Source organism: Mus caroli, chromosome X, assembly GCF_900094665.2.
Source record: "Mus caroli chromosome X, CAROLI_EIJ_v1.1, whole genome shotgun sequence".
Lineage (NCBI taxonomy): Eukaryota > Metazoa > Chordata > Mammalia > Rodentia > Muridae > Mus > Mus caroli.
In genome coordinates, this window is record NC_034589.1 from 10,394,961 (window position 1) to 10,415,408 (window position 20,448).

At 40.3% G+C, this 20,448-nt stretch overlaps 1 protein-coding gene across 1 annotated transcript in view; it reads right to left on the minus strand.

Moving 5' to 3' along the window:
* Nucleotides 1-1,011: 1,011 nt before the first annotated feature.
* The window catches only part of Ndp (norrin cystine knot growth factor NDP), a 24,590-nt gene continuing 5,153 nt past the window's right edge, over nt 1,012-20,448 (minus strand). Inside the window, exons 2-3 of the mRNA XM_021154091.1 lie at nt 9,938-10,312; nt 1,012-2,189 (exon numbers count right to left, since the gene is read on the minus strand). Coding sequence (XP_021009750.1) covers nt 1,962-2,189; nt 9,938-10,105 — 396 coding nt within the window. The 5' untranslated portion in view covers nt 10,106-10,312 and the 3' untranslated portion in view covers nt 1,012-1,961. The remainder of the gene's footprint in view (nt 2,190-9,937; nt 10,313-20,448) is intronic.

A 20,448-nucleotide genomic window follows, 5' to 3' on the forward strand; every position in this document is an offset into this window, starting at 1 on the left:
ATTTAGCTGGGTGTGGCAGTACTCTCTGGAGGCTGAGACAAGAGGGTTCAGAATTCAAGGCCAGCCTGAAAAACATAGCAAGACCCTAATCAAAAGAGAGGGTACTATAACTACATAATTTTAAGTGTTAAATTTAGGTCTTTCTATGACAGTTTTTCTGTTAATATAATGGTCCAAACTACTATTTTAAATTTGCTTTCAGGATGAGGACATCTTCCAGTTCAGTGAACTGGCTCCATCACCATCAGGATGACAATTAAAATCAAACTCAGGGTATATTTTTTTTCTGTTTCAAAGTCATGAATACAAATTAAACCTTGCTAGCTTTCATACAATCATGTGAAAGTGGTACCAAAGAGTGAAGAGTGTAGAAAACCATCATTTATGCAGCAAAAATAATTCACAGATTAGTTGTGTTAACAGTGGGGAGGGCTGTCATTTCTGGTTGATCAGGACAGTGTGATATCAAGGTTGCCCTGGAAACTGAATTTTCATGGTAGGATTCACATTGAGGTGCCTGTAGTGGACATAATGCTATCCCAATGTCATGATTCCTGAAGTGCTGAGGAGGATCATAGTAGTACCATTAGCTTTAGAGCACAGACCTTCAAATGGTACAGAAACTGCTGTTTGTGAACTCTGTCCTGCTGGATCTGTTACCCTAACTTGTGGATACTTTATCTTTTCTGAGAAAAGTAAAGAGATTAAAAGGATGAAATATCTCTACTTCACACCATGGTACCTAAGAAAGCCTTATCATATCAGCTTTTGTGCTAAAATTTGAGACCTACAGCCAAGCCCACCTACCACAGTATATTACTTTTTTTTGGTTCCCATCATGCGTTCTGGAACTCATTTCTCTTTTATTGTCCATACATGTACCATATCCGTGTAGATGTTCAAACGGTAGCTACATGGATCTTATATCCGCATCATAGAAGGATATTAAAGAAGAGAGGAGGAGGAGCAGAAAGGAGGAGGAAGAGGGGGAAATAATAACACAGACAAAAATTTGAAGGTACTCTATTTTTATTTGAAAACATGGGGAGACTTCAAAATTTGAGCTTCAAGGACCAAAAATATATCGGAACAAAAATTTCAGACAATAAGTCGGGCCACCACTATGGCAACAAGCTTCACATAGACAGGTGGATATAGCTAAGATATGGCTGAAGCTATTGCACACCCACAAGTAGATTCCTACATGCTTGACGAATGCTCAATTATGAGTATGGCGTGTTCTCCACACCAAGTATAATGTATGCCTTCTCCAGAGTCAGTGCAGGATCCATCTGAGTGTGTATGTGTGAAAGCCTGCTTCCTCACAAAAGGCTTCAGATGATAAATTCCTCTGCCACATTTATATCCCCTCAGTCACTTCTGAATAATTACTATAGTGGTCAGGAGTCCCGCTGTCACATAAAAGAACCCGTGTGTTAGTTATTTTAGTAGCAGTTAGCTGGCTGTGAGTAAGCCTCACTAAACATATCCATGGACTGGGTGTCCAGATCTTGAAACCAGGAACCTTTAGAGGCAAATCTTAGACCAAAATGACCAGGGGAAACAATAAGTAAATATCTCCTAAGGAGAGTTAGGTAAAATTTTCCCTAATATGCACCAAATAGGAACAGCCTGACATGCTATTGCACAGGGCCCCACATTTTCCCACTAATGCAGAGCTGTCAGGCACCCAAACCACAATTAGAGGCAACAGGGGAAATGCCTGAATCTGAAAAGTAACCAAAAGAAATTCTTCCAGGGAAAGGAGATGGGAATGAAAAGCAAGTTCCCAGAGTCACTCTCTGTCAAAAGCACATTGAGTCTTTAGGACAAGAATATGCAAAATCCTATGGGACTTGCTCCATCTTTATCTGCCTTAACTCTTTTCTTGCCAGTCCTTCTCTAGCAGGTTGAACTGCTCCTGTGGTTGTGCCAGCCAGAAAGCCAATCATCAGCAAGCCTCAGGAGCTGCATTCCTCACAGTGACAGGAGAGGATGTACCGGTAAGTGGCAGTAAGTCGCATGCCCCCTGAGCAGCGCAGACGCAGAGCCTTCAGCTTGGAAGTCTGGGGTCGGCAGCAGTGACAGGAGGAACGGAAAGGTTGCTTGAGGACAGTGCTGAAGGACACCAAGGGCTCAGATCGTGATGCCTGGCTGCAGTGCCCCTCACATCTGGCCAGGAGCACCATCTGGAGAAATAAGGGAGGTGGTTACTGTGTACAGTTATTAAAAATTCAGGCTACCACAGCATCCTTTGAAAGACCCCAACACTCCTTACTGATTCCTGATGGGTTGGATTAGTGGCTCCAGTCGCTGGTCACACTTAAGAATCTATTGGTAAACCTAAAATAAGCATTTAAGGTGGTGTAGCTTAGTGGTAGAGCACTTGGTATGAAGGCACAAGGCTCTGGGTTCAATCCCTAGTACCCAGGGATTGGTGAGAAGCCAGTCAACACTATCCTGTCTGATACCAATTTGAATTAAACTCCTTTAGGAGGACCCAAGATTTTCAAGATGTTAAGTAATGCTCAGCCCTCACTGCACTTCACAGTCACCTGTAATCTTAGCTTTTATTGGGTAGAGGCAGAAGGATCAGGAGTTCAAGGTCATCTTCAAGTACATAGTGTGTTCAAAACTAGTCTGGGTTACTACATAACCTCAAAAAGAAAGAAAGAAGGAAAGAAAGAAAGAAAGAAAGAAAGAAGGAAGAAAGAAAGAAAGAAAGAAAGAAAGAAAGAAAGAAAGAAAGAAAGAAAGAAAAGAAGGAAGGAAAGATGGAAGGAAGGAAGGAAGGAAGGAAGGAAGGAAGGAAGGAAGGAAGGAAGGAAGGAAGGAAGGAAGGAAGGGAAAAGAAACCACCATGACCATTAAAAACCCCACCATAGTTCCTTCTTATGTATGGCCTCTACCACTGCCCAAATGTATTGCAGTTATACCAACAACAACAAGCTGAAAATCACTTTAGGTTGAAATCTACAATTAAACAGAGTGAAGAGTGTCAGGGCAGGGTTGTTCCAATTGGAATTAGCTAAACAGAAGGAATGTGGTCTCTGTAGAAGGCACAAACTAAGTGTTGTTTTGCTGCAACTTTGGAGAAGAAAGTAAAATAGAGAAATGGGGTATATTTGTGAGCCACATGCCTGGCTTGTGTTATACCTGTCATTTGTACAATTTATGTACATCTATCTTCAAAGTGATTTAGAGAAAATTCTCCCTGATCCTCTCCATTCCCAAACATTTCAGCTGCTACATCAGAGCCTATGTGTTCTTTTAGCAAGAAGCCTCTAATTAAAGGGATGGCTGAACCAGTGGTTAAGACCACTTGTTGGGTTTCTTCCCAGCATCTTAATCGCAAGATTCCCAGTAGCCTGTAACTCCAGTTCCAGTGGTTCTAACACACCCTCTTGGTCTTCTCAGACACCTGCACCTATGTGATGCACATATAGATAAGCAAGCACACAGATGCACACAAAATAAAAATAAATAAATGTGAAAAATGGAAGACTCCAATTAAAAGGTATCAAAATTATCCTCCAAATATGTACACATGATACACTTTGCATACAGCTTAAGAAGCTGGGAAAAGGCTCCTTTAAATTTTCTAGGAGTAGAGATAAGGAACTCAGGGGAAATTTTCAAAATACCCTTTCCAAACAAAGGAAGCTTGGAGGTTTTACACTGAAAAGCACTTTACGTATGGGGACTACACCTGAGCACACAGAGAATAAGGAAGAGAATCCCAAGCATGCCATATTTGAGATCATAGGTAAAGAAGGAAAGATACTGAATACATCTCTTGGCATGCCTAAGTCAAAACCATCAAATTGTTTAAGGAGATAAAATGACAAGAATTTGCAAGAATTCATCTGGCCATGGTTAGTTTGAATTACAATACTGGGCAGGTGGAATTGTTTGCTCTGGTTTTCCAAAAAAGTTTGAGCTAAACCAAAAGAAAAGATGTTTTGAGTGTATGTTAACACAGGAGTTTGCCCATAAAAGATAAAGGGCAGCTCATAGCATCCAAACATCTTAGAATCCTAGGAGTGGAAAGCATGAGTGAGATGTAAGGAGGTAGCTTGATTCCTGATGTTATAGAAATTTTTAATATTTTGGCAATTGCCAGTTAATACTATAGATTCACTAGAGATGATCTCTGGCATCATCCTATGAGGCAAAATTAAACATCCATTGATAAAAGGATAATGGCTAGCACAGTTTTCCAAAATTTTGAAAAGATAATTCCTGATAGTTGCAGATTACTGACATCATTAACTGAAAAAAAAATACTTGGGGAAAATTCAACAATCAATTCACAACCATGAAGGAAATGTGAGATACTAGCAGAAAAAAAAAAAAAAACCAAAAAACTAGAAGGACTAAGGGAGAAATAAGTTAGACTGTTCTAACATTACTTTCTCTGCAAGGTCACAAAGGCAGAGAGAAACTGGATGCTGTAAGGTATTCTGATTCTGTTAAAGCTTTTGATGCTATCCTGTCTGTTCTTTAAATTGATAAGAAAGATAATAATAATCCTGAACAGGTTTGATTGGATTATGCCATAGATCAGTAACACAAAGGCCTGTCTCTGGTATCTAGCCCCATTTCTACCCCATTTCACTGACAAAAGAGTTCATGATCTTCCCCAGTTCCTTCTTCCCATATCTGCCAGTACATGGAAGGGCTGCTTCCCACATTGGCACAGTGCAAAATTTACTGCTCCCTAAGCCAGATTATCTACTGGAGATTGAAGCAATTATACAGCTACTTTCCAAACTGAAGTCTTTAGAGAGCCCCATGGATAAGGAAAACTTTAAGAAGAGCCAAAGATAGTGTAGAATATCATACCCCACTAAGACATACAGTGAGACATAGCCATAATGGATCAGGATATTAGCTTTCCATAAATGGTCAAGTCTTCAATATAGGATAACTTGAAGACAAGCTAGCTTAACTGGGATTTCACTAGACATTTTCAGGATTTGAAGCCCCATGGCCAGTCCACATGGAAGGACAAGATCTCTAAGACTAAAGGACTTGGATCTACCTCAGTGGGCCTGGCCCCTGTTTCTCAAATAACTGTTTTCTGCACAAGAAGAATGGATCAGTATTAGCCAGTCTGCATATCCCATGGCTGCCTCAGGTGTCACATTCTTCCGGTCTTATAACTATTGTCATCCACCCTGTACTTATGTCAATCTTAACTATTCAGTATATAGTACATCAAGAACAAATTCATCTAGACCACTTCCGCCACACCTCTCCCTCACTAACAGCATTAAGACATGACTGTTCAGCTTATCTCTAGGAAACCAGGTCAATATTTAAAGAATCTGTGCCAAGACGAGGCTAACAACAAAATGACAACCAGGGAACAAAGTGGCATAGGGTGGTGAGACTTGAAGATTTGGGTAGCAACTCTACTCCCTCCAATGCCTGTCTGTTACTATTACTTATGCCATAAACGAAACATGTGAAGAGGCATTTGCATACAGAACATTTTCTTTTCCTATATCATGTTAGCCTAGAAGCATTATGAAGGGTAAACTTTTCGTTGTCTGTCTTCCTCCCACTTTATTTTTGTCTCTAGCAACTTCTATGAGGCCTGTACATAATAAGCATTCAGTATAAATTTGTTTTTATTTTTAAAAAAATCAAGTCACATCTCTCAAATTATCAATTCTGCTATAAATCCTGTATCCCTAATGCTCATCATTTTTCTTATGAGCATTTGGGACAGCAACAGTAGATAGTGTGGGCATCCTAAGAGCTCCTTCCCAATTTCTCTGAGAATTTTCATAACCTTTATCACCTCAACCAATCTTCTTCTTTTCTCACCAGCTGCTGTTTCATCTCATTCATAACAGTATGCCTCACTCCAACCTCTTGCTGCTCCTTAGAACCTGGCTCACCCCCTTGTCTGTGACCACCACCACCTCTTATTTTCATGGACTTGGGCTTCGAACACCCATAAAGCCAGTTTGCCAAGCCAGGTTCTTGAAAACCCATGTCTAGTGGAGGTCAGAACTCACTCCTGCACATCCTCTACTCACCTAGTGACAAAAGGCAGCCTGTAGAGTCTGTTCTTGTTTGATCCTCCCTCTTATCACCCTGCACAGTGGCTTACAGTTGCTTTTCTCTTCTGCTCACCCCCACCCCTCCCACATCCAACAGAGCCATATGGGGCTCACTTTTCTAATCCTTTAAGGCTGTGGGGATCCCAACACTTATTGAAGTCTTAATAGTGACTGAAATAGAAAAGTGGATTGAAACACCTGTCTAGCTTTCAACTTCATCATCAGGGTTACAATAGCATTTATTACATGTCTAGTATATGGCAGAAACTGTTCTAGTTGCTTTACAGATATCACCATACATGCCATACATGGCCATACATGCCCATGACCTTGGGCAAACAGCTTCTTTTTCAGGGGAGGAAACTGAAACACCAAACGACGACTTGGTTTTCCAGAAATCACCCATTTGGAAAGCTGTGAAGGGAGAATTGGAGACATGATCTCAGCTACCTCCAACCCTGGAATGCCTTAGTTCCTTTAACTTTTCCCAGACAGACAATTTCCTCTAACTGCAGATATTCAGAAGATTTGCTTCATAGTTTTTACTCAGAATTGTATGAAAATGTAGTTTATTGGGAAGAGAGGGAATGAGCTTCCCAATCCTAGCCTCCCTTGGACTTAACATCATAAGATATCAATCACTAACAAAGGCCCCAAATATAATCTAAACAGTGGTTATCCTGTCTTTCTTGATGGGTCAGTCTTACCTGACTATTAGTTCCTTACTGAATTGCTAGGAGAAGGGTGACAGAACCTAAAACTGGCCAAATGCAAGTTCAGGGCCATAAAATACAGAAAGTCCCACTAAAAGTGCCCAGAAAATCTTTATCCATTATTTCTATTTTTTCTAGAAAACATTTATAGAATATCAATGACTACTATAGATAGCTAGGTCTAGATTCTATATAATAGTTTCTGTATTCTTTATACATTCTTTAAATATGAGGAATCAGGCAGTGGAAAAACAAAGCCTCCAAACATAACATTGCCCTTCTCAGAGCATCAGGAACCCCAGTCTGTCTTTTCTTGTGGATTGTGAGTTTCCGTCGTTGTAGCATGAGGATGACAACACCTACATGGCCAATGTGTCGGTAATGATTACAATATATGGTGTAAAGTGACTGACACTGATTAGGTGTTGGGTCTAGTGTGCTTCATTCCCTGGGCCATGTGTGCCTTTCATGTAGTCAGGAGGCCAGACCCACTTGACAAATCTATGTCAAGAACATTAACTGATAGGGCAAGAGATGGTCATATGTCCAGAAAAAAATGTTCTTGCTTATGATATTGAGGAAAAAATATTGGTAAAGCTATAAATTTTGCCCTGACCTCTTCCTTCTGGACATAGGCTAAACATTTCTCTCCCAATCTCTGAAGGAAAACAGGTTCATCAGAGAGACTACCATTCTGAGTCTGGAAAAGTTAAGAACTATAGAATATTTCCAAATGGAAATAATTTTCTTCCTGAATATATACAGAAAATTTAATCCAGAAAGTGTCTGGTAGCTGAAGCTGTGCCAGACACATTTTTTTTTTTTTGTGGCCAAGGAAGGAAGGTTAATAATTACAAGCTGCATTTACATAAAACCATTGCTACATTTGGGGTCATTTTGGATGTTTGAAAACAAATTGTTCCCATGAAATTAGAAACATTTCTTCTATCATCACAATCTTTTCCCTGTTATTTACTGTAGTGCTCTGGAAGAAGCAAAGGTGAATAACAATTGACTAAAATTCATTTCTAAAAGTCATGCTCAAATCTCATGACTTTTAGTTAAGGACATTTCTTTGTTGACCCTTTCCCTCTGAGGTTAGCATGCTAAGATGGTCTTCCATCATTTTGTCCTGTCTTCCCAGATTTTTTTTTAAATTTATTTGGTTCTGGGTTTGGAACCTAGAACCTCACACATACTAGGCAAGTGCTCTCCACTTTCAATTTTTTATTTATTCTACTATTTTCTATAACCCTGCCTTTCATAACAATGGTGCTTTCTTTAAATTTGAATTACTCCATCTTTGTCTGTCTGTCTGTCTATGTCTGTTTCTGTGTCTGTGTCCATGTCTCTGTCCATGTCTGTGTCTGTGTCTGTTTGTCTGTCCCTTTCTCTAAAGAAACATGATTATGAAGCACAGTTCAACAAAGGAAGAAATCATACATGAATTAAATACTAGATATCAGTGCTGTGGCATCTGCTTCTGAAGCAACATCTAAACAATCGTGGTTATAAAGATGCTTCTCTTATCTTCATTGTTGTTGTTGTTGCAGTTGTTATTGGTACTTTCTGTGCTTCTGTGATGCTAAAATGAACCTAAGCAAGACTGTCCCACTCCTACCCCTTGGTGGCAACTCCAGCTCAATTTCTCCATTTTCAAGAAGGAATTTCACCAGAATTTATCCTTGTCTAACGATTTCTCTTTGGTTTTGTCCCTCAACTATAAGCAAGATCCAGGACATTTTCTTGAAAAAAAAAAAAAAAACTCCATTTCTTTTCCCACAGTCCTAGGTCTTATTAGAACAATGGTGAAATTGATTTAACTGAATTTTTGAAGTGTTCAAACTAAAGATCTTCCTTGGGCTACAACCACAGATGTTATGGAAAATGTAAAAGCAGGCATGCTTTGAAATGGAGAGTGGAGAGATTGGTTCCTATGACCTTAATTCTAGTGGTTGATAGAATTTTGTAAAATTCTTAACTATATTGCTAATTTTAAAAAGGTTTGACATATGAGAATGTTTAAATGTTTTTTGTTGTTTTAGTCTCAGGACCAAAGTGGAAATTGTTTGAGGTTGAACTAAACAAAGTCTTATTTACTGTGTGGACAAATTTAAGACATGTGACTGGGGCAATGATGGTCATGAGAACTCTCATTTGGGACCCATTCCATCTTCCATTGTGCCTCCCTTCTGGGTGGTCTATGTGGCAGCCACTCTTGGTGGTCCGTTAGTATGTTATTACTTTGCACACCTCTTCACAACACCAAGTCACAGATGACCTGTGCAAGAAACACTCCACCCACTGCCAGTAAGTAGGAACTGCTAAACAAGATAAAATGAGAAGAGATCAAATTGCCATCTTTAGTTGTGGAGTCATTTTTAACATCATTGTGACACAGGGAGGAAGGTTTAGACCACCCAGATGGCTCTATGGTAGTTCAGAAAACTGTGTGAACAGCCTCCAAGAATATGCTCCATTGTCCAATCATACTCCACAGATTCCCCATTCTTTTTGTTGTTGATGGAAGTAGAAGGAATTATGACAATTTAAAGGCTCTGTGTCTTCTTCTTTTTGCGTATGTGGTATGTGCATGTTCCTGCACATGTGCACATGGTGCACAGATTGTGGAGGTCAGAGGTTGGTCAAAGATTTGGTTCTCCATTGCTCCCTTACTTTTTAAGACATTCTCTTACTGAACTTGGAGCTCACTATTTGGGCTAGACTGACTAGTGAGCATGTTCCCATGGGTTCTCTTGTCTCTGCTTTCTTGGTCTTGGGATTAGAGATGTGTACCACCATGCCAGGGATCTAAACTGAGGTTTTCAATTTCTCAACTTTTCCTATTCCCAGCCTCTATTTTTCTTTATTAAAAAGGAACATTATCACTCATGAATTTCCCAACCAGGGGCACAAGACACACCCACAACAGAATAAGCTCACACATGTTCCATTACAGACACAGAAGTGGAAAGCATAGTGAGAAAATTGTAAAGAAATATTCTCTTGTAAGTTCTGCAGGTCAGTCATAGAGCTCCAGTTTGGGCTCTGGTCGTAGCTCTCCATCCCCTGACAAGGAACTATGACTGCTCTTGTATTAATGAGGGAGAAGGGTATCCTCCAAAGACTTTGGAGTGACCTTGATCTTACCTTTGAGCTACATTTGTACAGTGGGTGACTGATAGAATCGACATAATGGTGTCTCATGCAGCGTTGAGAGTCCATCAGAAATGAACTTTCTGTTTTGCTGTCTGTATCTCCCATTATGGCCAGCAGGGAGAGCATAGAAATGGATGCAGCTAGTACATGATTTCTCATTGTTGTAAGGGGAAACTCCTCCAGAAGAACAGCAGAGGGAGACAGAGGACAATAGATTTGGAAATGCTGCCACCTCCTAGGATCCAGTCCCTTTCAAAGCCAGAGCAGGATAGGGCTGCCGCTTTCTGGTTGTCATTGTCCTTTGTACGCAGGAATTTCTCTTGTTCCTTTCACTTGCAACCGATCACAGCAGTATGAGCTGCACAGCTGGAATGAAATCAGAAATGATTTTACCCAGAAATATATACCCAGAAATATGGATGCAATACAAGAGATATGAAGTCAAACATTTCCATGCCATTTGGGGTGACGAATATTGGTTTCTGGAGCCTTACTGGCTTATGCTTTCATCCATTTCATGTCCCCTGACCTTTGTGTTTATGCTACATATTTATGACCATTTAGAAATGGACATGATGGTTGAGTGGAAACATATGTTCACTTTAATTGCTTGAGTCCCTGTGCCTAGGAGCAAGAATAGTTTGAGCCCATGGACAAGATTAAATATGTGGTTCTGGCCAGAGGATAACTAAATTGGGTGGTCTCATCTTTGTCCTTGGTTTGTGGGGCAGGAGGGTTTATTCAGATTCTCTCAAAGCTTTGGTATCAGCATCAGCTTCCAGAGCAAGAGAGGAGGCAGGTCAGTGCTAATGAACACAGTCCATGGCCTAAGGGAGCACATTTTCCATTCTATACCCACCCACCTCATTTTCCACTTCTGTGCTCTAGGACTCATCCTGTTTTTGTTTTAAGCCCTTGCCACCCAACATCAGTGACTAATTGCATCTTAAACTCGAATTATGATCACTGGCCTCCAGCGTTGCTAAGGCAGTGCATGAGTTTTTCCCAAGAGTCACACATTTCTACAAAATCTTTGTAGCTGAAGCCCACAGTGTAATTTGAAAATGTGTTCATTGGAGAAGAGACATTATTAAAGTGATGTTGTGTTGGACTCATTTTTCTAAAATTTGCTTTGTCCTTTAAACTTACCTCCTGGTCAAAGGACCTGAGTTTAGGAATCTACTAAAATTACCTCACTGATGCTTTTCATTATACCAGAAAACACATAATATTAAAAAATATTTTCAAACATTTGGGGAAATTGAGAGAACCTAATGGTACATACCAAACCAACAGAATAGAGTAATTAAAGAAAACATTTCAAAGAAATTCAGATCAAAGTTTGATTATTTTGTTTATAGTACAAGTATTTCTTTAACTTCCTACTCATGAGCAGTCTGAATAAACAGGGTGTAAAGTATTGCTGTGATCAAGATAAGAAGTTCAAGGTTGTATAAGCCAATTCATTTTGCTGTAATAGTATCTGGCTTCAGACTAACTTAGTTGCAATAAGCCAGCTTGCAAATGTAGGGTGGGTCATTCTGAGTGGGAAAGGGTGTGGCAATAGAATCAGCTCAGAGTGGGGCATCTCTGACAATATCAAAGGCTGAGAGTCTGTGTCTCTGGGAAGCCCTATAAATTGCAGGAAGGGCAGGGACCAATAATGAGAGGACCCACATGGACTAAGTCACAACCATTAATCAGTTGTGGCATCTTGCATGGATCACTTAAATTCTTCCAGTCCATTTCCTTACCTATAGGATAAAAGAATTGACAGCAATAGCATCTGCTGTCCCCCCATGTTTCAAAATGGCAGCATTGAATAGCAATGGATTTGGCTACTACCATCTCCATCTCGATATCCAGCGGGTAATTTATAAGACTAGAAGAGTCCTTTCTCAGGTAGCCTTGCACCACTTTCCTTTATGTACATGCTCATATTGACCTCTCCTTAAAATGGATCAAGCATGTACCCAAGTATCCCAATGAGGAAAGGCTGCAAAAGAACCTTTTTTCTTACTGAAGGTTGATTTTTTTCATAAAATGTATTCTTACACAGAATACATTTCTCCCTTCCCCAATTCCTCCAAGATCCTACCCACCTCCTCACCCACCCAAAACACCTTTTCTTGCTCTTTCTCATTAGAAAACAAACGAGTATCTAAAAAATAATAATGATAAAATAAAAACAAACAAACCAGAATAAGATAAAACAAACAAATGGGGGGGGGGAAGAGCCACAGAAAAAGCACAAGAAACACATATAGATGGAGAAACAAACATTTGCAAAACTACAAACTTGGAAACAAACCATAATGGCTAAAAACCATGCTCAAATAAATCTTTGTGAGACAAAACAAACTCCAAAAATACCGTTCAATTCATTTTCAGTTGGCCATCTATTAGTGGTAATGGGCCCTGTGTTAAGTGTGGTGTGTATACCCAGTGAGACTGTTGGAGAAAACTAATTTTTCATTTGAGAGAGGTTATCAATTAGAAAGTTTCTGAGCTGAAGAAGTGAGCTTTTGTTTACTTCATATCTTACCATGGAACACCAGGAGACCTTCTGTGCTGGGGTTATAGACATGAGCTTTGATATAGGTGTTGGGGGTCTAAACTTACAGGGGTCCTCATGTTTGAGCAGCAGCTATGTTACTGACTGAACCTTATATCCTGAGTCCTGTGAACTGCTTTGTAGTTTTGACATGAAACATTGTACTCAAAACTAGTTATAAGACAAAAGGGGGCTGGAGAGGTGGTTCAGTGGTTATCAACACTGCCCTTCCAGAGGACCCAGGTTCCATTCCTAGCACCCACATGGAGGCTCAGTTACCTTCTGTAACTCCAGTTTCAGTAGATCTGATACCCTCTTCTGGCCTCCTTGGGCACCAAGCACACAGTGGTGCCCAGACATACAAGTAGACCAAATATACATAAAAGAAAAAATAGAAAAAATTTCTAGTGACAGAAAAATGACAAAGAACATACTGCTTTATTACTACTATTAAGATGTTTGCTTCCATTACACTCATATGAGTCATGACATTTTTCTTCATTTTTTCCTATTAACACTGAAATAACAATGTAAGCAATGATAAGACTCAAAATTCATCAAACCTTCAAAACACAAAGGTGAGCTCTTTACAATGCAACACTAGGATTTGTTTTAGTAGTAGTTATTGTTGTTTAGATTTATTTATTTTTATGCAAAGTGTATGCTTGGTGCTAGAGAAGATCAGTCATCAAATGGCTTAGAAATGAAGTTGTTTATGATTATGAAGCACGGTGTAGGTTCTGCTAATGGAATGAATCTAGGTCCTCTGCAAGGCCAATGAGTGCTCTCAATCACTGAGCCATCTCTCCAGCCAAACAATGGTTTGTTTATTTATTTGCTTGTTTGTTTTTGAGACAGACTCTCACTAAGTAGACAACTTGAAATTCCAAGGCATGCTGGAATTACAGGCCTGCTGCACCACAACAGTTAGCAATAGCTGAGATTCGTGTTGCATTTTGGTTTTGCTTTAACTATACAAATTGAATAAACCAGCACTGCTGTGCTGAAGATGAGTTTGTAAAAACAAAGATTAAGAAAGGAAGACCACTGAGTCAAACTGTAGTGCATATAAACCAGTATCTGCACTGTGAGCAGGGATGTACAAGGGGGAATTAAGGAATTAAAAAAATTCACATCACCACAGGATTCCTTGCTTTCTGCCAGGCTAGCATATATCAGCTTTATGGGAGCTTCTAGCATTTTCTTAAAACTAAATTAATTCATTTGTTCTATTTTTAAGCCATGTGTAGCAAACTCAAATGCGGATGATTAAGATTTAGGTCCTCAGCCAGGCAGCCCATGATGAGTTGAACAAGAGAATTCAGTAGTCCTGTGTACCCTTTGTGCTTTGTGCTTTGGTATGGTCTCTGAGACCTGAATTTGGCTACAGAACAGAGCCCACGTTCTCATGGCTCCAGTGCAGAGCTCTTTGCTGCAGGAGAAGCACGTAGGCCAGCATGCTCCAGTTTGGAGTTACCCTCCAAACGCTACCAGTGGAAAAGAACAACTGGTGCCCAGATTTCCCCACCTGTCATCCTCATTGAAATAATAATGAAGCCTCCTGGGTGATAGATGGTGCTGTGCCCATGGATCAACTCACTCTAGGACTGACCTTCTGCCTGGCAGAGAGAAAAGCTCTAGCTTTGCACAAGTGATTCCATCAACAGGCTAAGACAAGTGTCATGTGCCAAGGTCGACTTGGTTTTGCCCTACTTGTGAGGCAAAGGAGGGCAGTATTTCTATATCTATCCTCTCCTGGGCTGTTTTCAGTCCTGAAATAGGCAAGTGTTCTTTCCCTGTTTCTTTCAGCAAACATTTATTCAACACATATATTTATGTATTGAGCATTTACCATGTACTCAGTTAAAACATAAGGATTGGGGCAACAAAGGGCTGGTAGCTGGCATGCCAAGGTTCAGAGTTAAATGCCCAGCAACAAAAACAAATTAAAAAGTTAAAGGTCAGAGGAAAAAGTAGGTCCTATCTTAGATAGCTCCTTTTGGTCACATTTATAAGTAACAAGTCTGGGCCTGTTGTTTTTCATTTTAATTTTGTGGTCCCATTGATACTCCTCATTTATCAACTAAATTATACCCAGTATGCACAGCATCATCTCAGAGATGATGTAGTGAAGGAGGTAAAATATAATGACTTTGGAATGGAATCTGTATAAGACAGAAATATTTATTATTTATTGTAACTTTGTTTTGTTCTCTGGGACTATGTAGCACTGGCTCTCCTGGAACTCTCTCTGTAGACAGGCTGGCCTAGAGCTCACAGAGACCCAACTGCTTCAGGCTATCCTGGAACTCTTTATACACCAGACTGGACTTGAACTCACAGAGATTCATTTGACTCTGCCTCCTGGGTGCTTGAATTAAAGATGTGCACCACTACTCAATAATACATGAGGACCCCTGTATTATTGCAGCACATGGAAACAAATAAATTATATAAAAGGGGGAAGAAAATTAAAACTATAAGGCTAGAAGAAAGCTTGCTACTAGATATTGCTTCATGCAAGGATTGGAAAAATAAGAAATTCTGGGTTTTATTCAGAGAGTACAAAGTGCTAAGTAGCCCCTTCCCAGAAACCCAAAGAATTCCAATGGGATCTAGTCAATGAGATGCCTTGGAGAATAAGTCAGACGCTTCTTCCCAAGACACTTAATTTATAAACTGTAAACAGCATGTTGGATTGTATAAAGTACCCCTGCACTCACTGAATGGTTTAAGATTATTTCTATCTAGCAGCACAGGAGTAGCAGCCAAGAAGCCAAGCCTGGGCTGACTGACCCTGAAGCAGTAGTACTTGGTGGAAAAGATGTAAGCCCACTTGGATCTCCCAGGATACAGTCATAAGGTCAGTAGAGAAAAATAGGACTCTTGCTTCTTTCATCTCAGAGTGTCTGTTGTATAGTTAGAGGCAATGGCCACCTCCACAGTGCTACCTTAGGTGGATGAGGAAAAAACTTTGCCTTTAAATAAGGGTCCCCTGCTCTGTGATAGGACATTGCATTCTTCCCCCTGTATGGCATCTGTGGCAGAGCTTCACAGCAGCAGGTAAGTATGTAAGGGGAGGAAGATATGGAAGGAGGAAAGGAAAGCAAAAGAGGAGGAGGAAGACTAGAACCAGGGAAAGAAGCAATATATCACAGTCCCAGTAGATAAGGGCACTCAAACAAATGCCTGACAATAGAAATAACGTGGTGTGGAGAAGCAATGAGCCAACTGTGAAGTGGGCTATACCCGTGTGTGTGTGTGTGTGTGTGTGTGTGTGTGTATGTGTGTGTCTGTGTCTGTGTGTGTGTGTGTGTGTGTGTGTGTGTCTTTGATTTCAACAGTTTCAAAACCTCATGAGAAAGTGCAGTGGGAGGACTTGACCTTGAGCTTGATTGTACTAAAACTCTCGACCTTGAGCCATCTGTGAGGAAAGAAAGCTCTCATTGTTATCCAGTCTCCCACTTACCTGCACCATCATGTCTCCTTCCCCAGACCTTTGCTAGCCTGTGTTATTAAAGTTCTATATCTCTGAATTATACATTCACTTATCAAAAAACAATAACTATTTCATTGCATTCTGAAACCTACAAACATTCTGCTGTTGCTTGATTCAGTAGAAGTGAGGCTGACCTGATAATCTTCAAGCTGCATCATCCCTTCTCTTGATTGGCTCTGAGAGCTTTTATCAAGTCATTTGTTTTCCCTGGGACTTAGTATTCTTATCTATAAGTTAATTGGTTGTAATACTTCATAGCTTTGTCCATGTATAATCGTGTCTGACTCTTCCCAAGCTTCTCAGACTATATAGCACTGCTCTGGGACTACATACTCCCCCAAGAAATCTTACAGAAAGACTTCCTTTCTTCTTCAATGAGTTAATGATCACTCAAGATTCCAAGAACATTCTAATGAAGTGCCTGAGCAAACAGGACGCCAAACTACTAGAATGCTCTCTTCCATGAGGCCATTTGGGTGGCCTGAAATAAAAATAGCTTCCAATATCCAATTGATTTGGTGCTTGTGATTTACTAAATGTAGTTCATAAATTATTAATATCTTTCTTTCTTTGTTTTTGCTTTGCTTCTTTTTAGTCATGGTATTGCTATGTAGTCCCAGATAGCCTGAAATTCACTATGTAGAATAAGCTGACATTGAATTCTTGAATGAGCCTCTTCTTGAGTGAGTTTGTGCTATTTTGTTCCAATCTCATCCAATGCATCAATAGAAGAAGAGAACAATCAGAGGAACTTCTTCCATTTGAGAATGGTGATGATATAGGCTAAATTCTACCTGTCAGTTCCTTTCTTAGGAATGTTCCACAGTCCCATATCGAGCTGCATTCAGTTACCAAGAGCCTAATGGGCCATGTGCAGAGCTCTGGCACAGAAGAGAGGATAGAAGGTTGTATCTGCAAAGTCTTGAAGATATGAATTAATGCGGTCTCGGGAGATGAAAAAATAAGTCCTTCTGTTTGATAAGGTCTCTGTAGAACCTCTGTCCCAAGAGTTCTTGGGCTGAACTTGTCTAAAAGAAATTGACTGTGGCAATGGGATCCTCTACTAGACATCTGTGATCTTCTATAGTTCCCTCTGGAATGCTACTAATTCTGAGTTCTAAACAGTTGATGTAAATAATTGACTTCTAGAATATAAATTCCCCACAAATTAGAAATATCTAGATTTGATTAACAGTATTGGGAAGTACCTTTGTGTTAAATCTTTTTTTCCTCTGGGGTGTTCAGATTATTCTGCAAATCTAGCCACAAAACCATGAAGTATGACTGATGTGGTAATGAACTGTCAGAAAATGCTCAATGATAGCCTTTCTAAAGTGACAGAAATTACCAGTAGCTTTTAACTCTGAGTTCTGTTCTATCTTTTCATCCACAGGGAATACAAAATAAGCAGAGTGGTGATATTCTAGGTATGTAGCTCAATTGGTAGTGTATATAAAACCCTGGGCACATTATAAACTGATGCATGTCCCAGATCCCAGCACTCGAGAAGCAGGGGCAGGAGGATAAAAAGTTCAAAATCATCCTCAGCTACATAGTGAGTTCAAGACCAGCCTGGGCTACATGAGCTCTTGTCTAAAAAAGAAACAACACAAACTAACTAACTAAATGAAACAACAATAAGAACACACACATATATTTCTGATGCTATGTTGTGATTGCAGACAGGAGCCTAGCATGGCTGTGCTTTGAGAGGCTCTACCAGCAGTTGACTGAGACAGATGCAGATACTCATAGCCAACCATTGGACTGAGACCAGGGATCCCCATGGAAGAGTTAGAGGAAAGTTTGAAAAAGCTGAAGGGGATTAAAATTCCATAAGAAGACCAACAGAGTCAACTAACCTGAACCCCTAGGAGCTCCCAGAGATTAAGCCACCAACCAAAAAGCATACACAAGCTGATCTGAGGCCACCTGTAGCAGAGGACTGATTTCCTTGTCTGGACCCAGTAGGAGAAGATGTGCTGTAGAGACTTGATATACCAGAGAGGAGGGATGCCCCTGGGGAGGACACCTCCTTAGAGGCAAAAGGGAGGGGATATAGGGAAGAACTCTGTGAGAGGGGACAACATTTGGGATGTAAATAAATAAAATAATTATTTAACAACACACACACAATCAGAGTAGATTCCTCAGCAGTAACAGAAGAAAAGAAGAAGTGATTCTGGATGCCTCAAATGTACCACAACTTTTTTTTTTTCTAAATAGCACAATTTTAAGAAGGTAGGGTTCCCTATGTATTATTCACTCCATCCTAAGGAAGTGTGATCTGAGCCAAATACTAGTGAGTAGTTAGGTACAATACTACTCACTGTGTTGGGATCAAGAGTTTTGAGAAACCCAACCAAGAGGACACAGTCTTGCTAGAGATGCACCCATCCTATAGAAAGAAAGGATGTTCTGGGGACCCACATGCTGACATAATGCAATTCTTGCTCTGTCCCTGACTGCTGGCCATAGCATGGTCTTACAAGAAGAGAGATGACCAGTCCTAACTCAATCCCAGTTCCCTTTTGCCCTGAAGCCAAATTAGTATGTTGGCTTTTCTTCAAAGTGTCTAGCAAAGTGTTTCTAAAGCTGCATTGCAATCTCCTTACCAGGAAACCACATTCTGGAATGGAGGGGAGTGATCTCACATAACAGCTGTAGGGTCTTCACTAAGGAATAGGCTCTAAACAATAAGCACAGCTCAATCTTTCCATTGCTCATACAATTTGCCTTTTCTGCCCCATGATGGGATTGAATACAAATTTCAGATCAGAAGACTCTTGGATGTTGGCCTGCATGAAAAGGGGTAAGACAAGCACAAGCAGCATGTGAAAACCATGGCTCCTACGCTGCCAATCACCCTGCAGTTGTTGGGATGTGGGCTTTCTCTTTGTCTTTTGTTTTGATTCAGCACTGCTGGTTCTCCTGTCTTTGGACCCTGAATCTTAAAAGAAAGGCTTAAATTTTTAAAAGGAGCCTGTTTTCAGAACTAAGAAGGGGTAAGAGATCACAGAAATGTAACAAGCCCCAAAGTATGCCCCTGAGTTTTAAGGATAAATTGGAAATTGATTAAGGATTTGTTTTCTTTGATTCATCATGTCCATGTTAGGAAAGTGTATACATTTTTACCTAAAGTTGAGCTTAAGGATGATTTTTACCTGGAGCTTTGACCACTTTTCACATAAGGAAGGCTATTTCAAACCCATCTTGGGGGGGGGGAGAGGCAGTAGGGGAAATGAAACTTTCCCTTTATGAAACTGAACTATTTGAAAAAACTGAAAGGGCAGTGGCCAAGTTTAACATAAAAAATAATCTCTTCTTCATTTCTTTTGCTGCTTCTTCTGTTACTTGTCTCTTCTCTTTATTTCCTATGGATGAAAGGATGGAAAAAGAATCCAGGTTTGAGCCTACTGTGCTAAAGATCACTCACTCCTTAGCATTTTCTGATAGTTGGCCCACTGAATGTCTTAACCTGTTGCCCTCTCATTTTTGAAGGATACTGCAATCCGTTGCACCATGGCTTAAAAGAAAGAAGTTGGGATCGAGCCAGGCCTTGGAAGAGAGCAAATTGACTGAATAAGTCTTTGCTTTTGTGGAAAAAAGAAAATCTTATACCAAGCTACCAGTCAGCATTCATGTCCAGATTTTGACACGCGGATGAAATGGACCTCAATTGGAAGAAATCCTGATTATAAACACTCAGGGTGCCTTGCCAACTGAACTAACCCATTCTTTGAATCTTCTGAGTCAGCACTCTTTCTAACAGAAAAGTAATTGTTTTAGATTGTAAACTTCTTCTAAGCTACTAGGTTCTAACCACTAAAAATGGTCCAGAGAGTGAGACACCTAGTACTGTATACCTAAGCACCAGGCTCATAGATACTCTGATGAAGTAGTCAGTCAAAGCAAAGTAGTGTCAGAGACACATGAAGGAAGTTTTGAAAATAGGAGGGCAGACAATGCCACCAGCACAATGGCACAATCTTCCTAAATGACTGAAAATGTGTGTGTGGGGTGAATTCCACCAGTCAACCTGTATAGTCTAGCCAGCATGCATTCATTCCAGGGCCAGCCTCCCCTGCACACTGCCCACACATGAGAGTTTCTAAAGAATTCCTGAGCTTTGATTTTCTTCTGGAATCAGAGAGGTTCATGGTTGTTAACCTGATGGGTGAGGAGTGGGTACCACCAGCTGGAATGCTGCCACTGGCAGGGGCAGACAGGAAAACAGAAATGCTCTTAATGTCCTCCCAAAGAAAACCTTTGATGGACAAAAGAGTGGTTGTATTTTTACCCTCTCTTCATGCTGCCAGGCTTCTTTAAATAGATCCTCTAGCCTAGGGACTTGTTTGGAATAATTCATATTAAGCCCAAGAACTGGCAGTGAAGGGTAGATCTCTCTCTCTCTCTCTCTCTCTCTCTCTCTCTCTCTCTCTCTCTCTC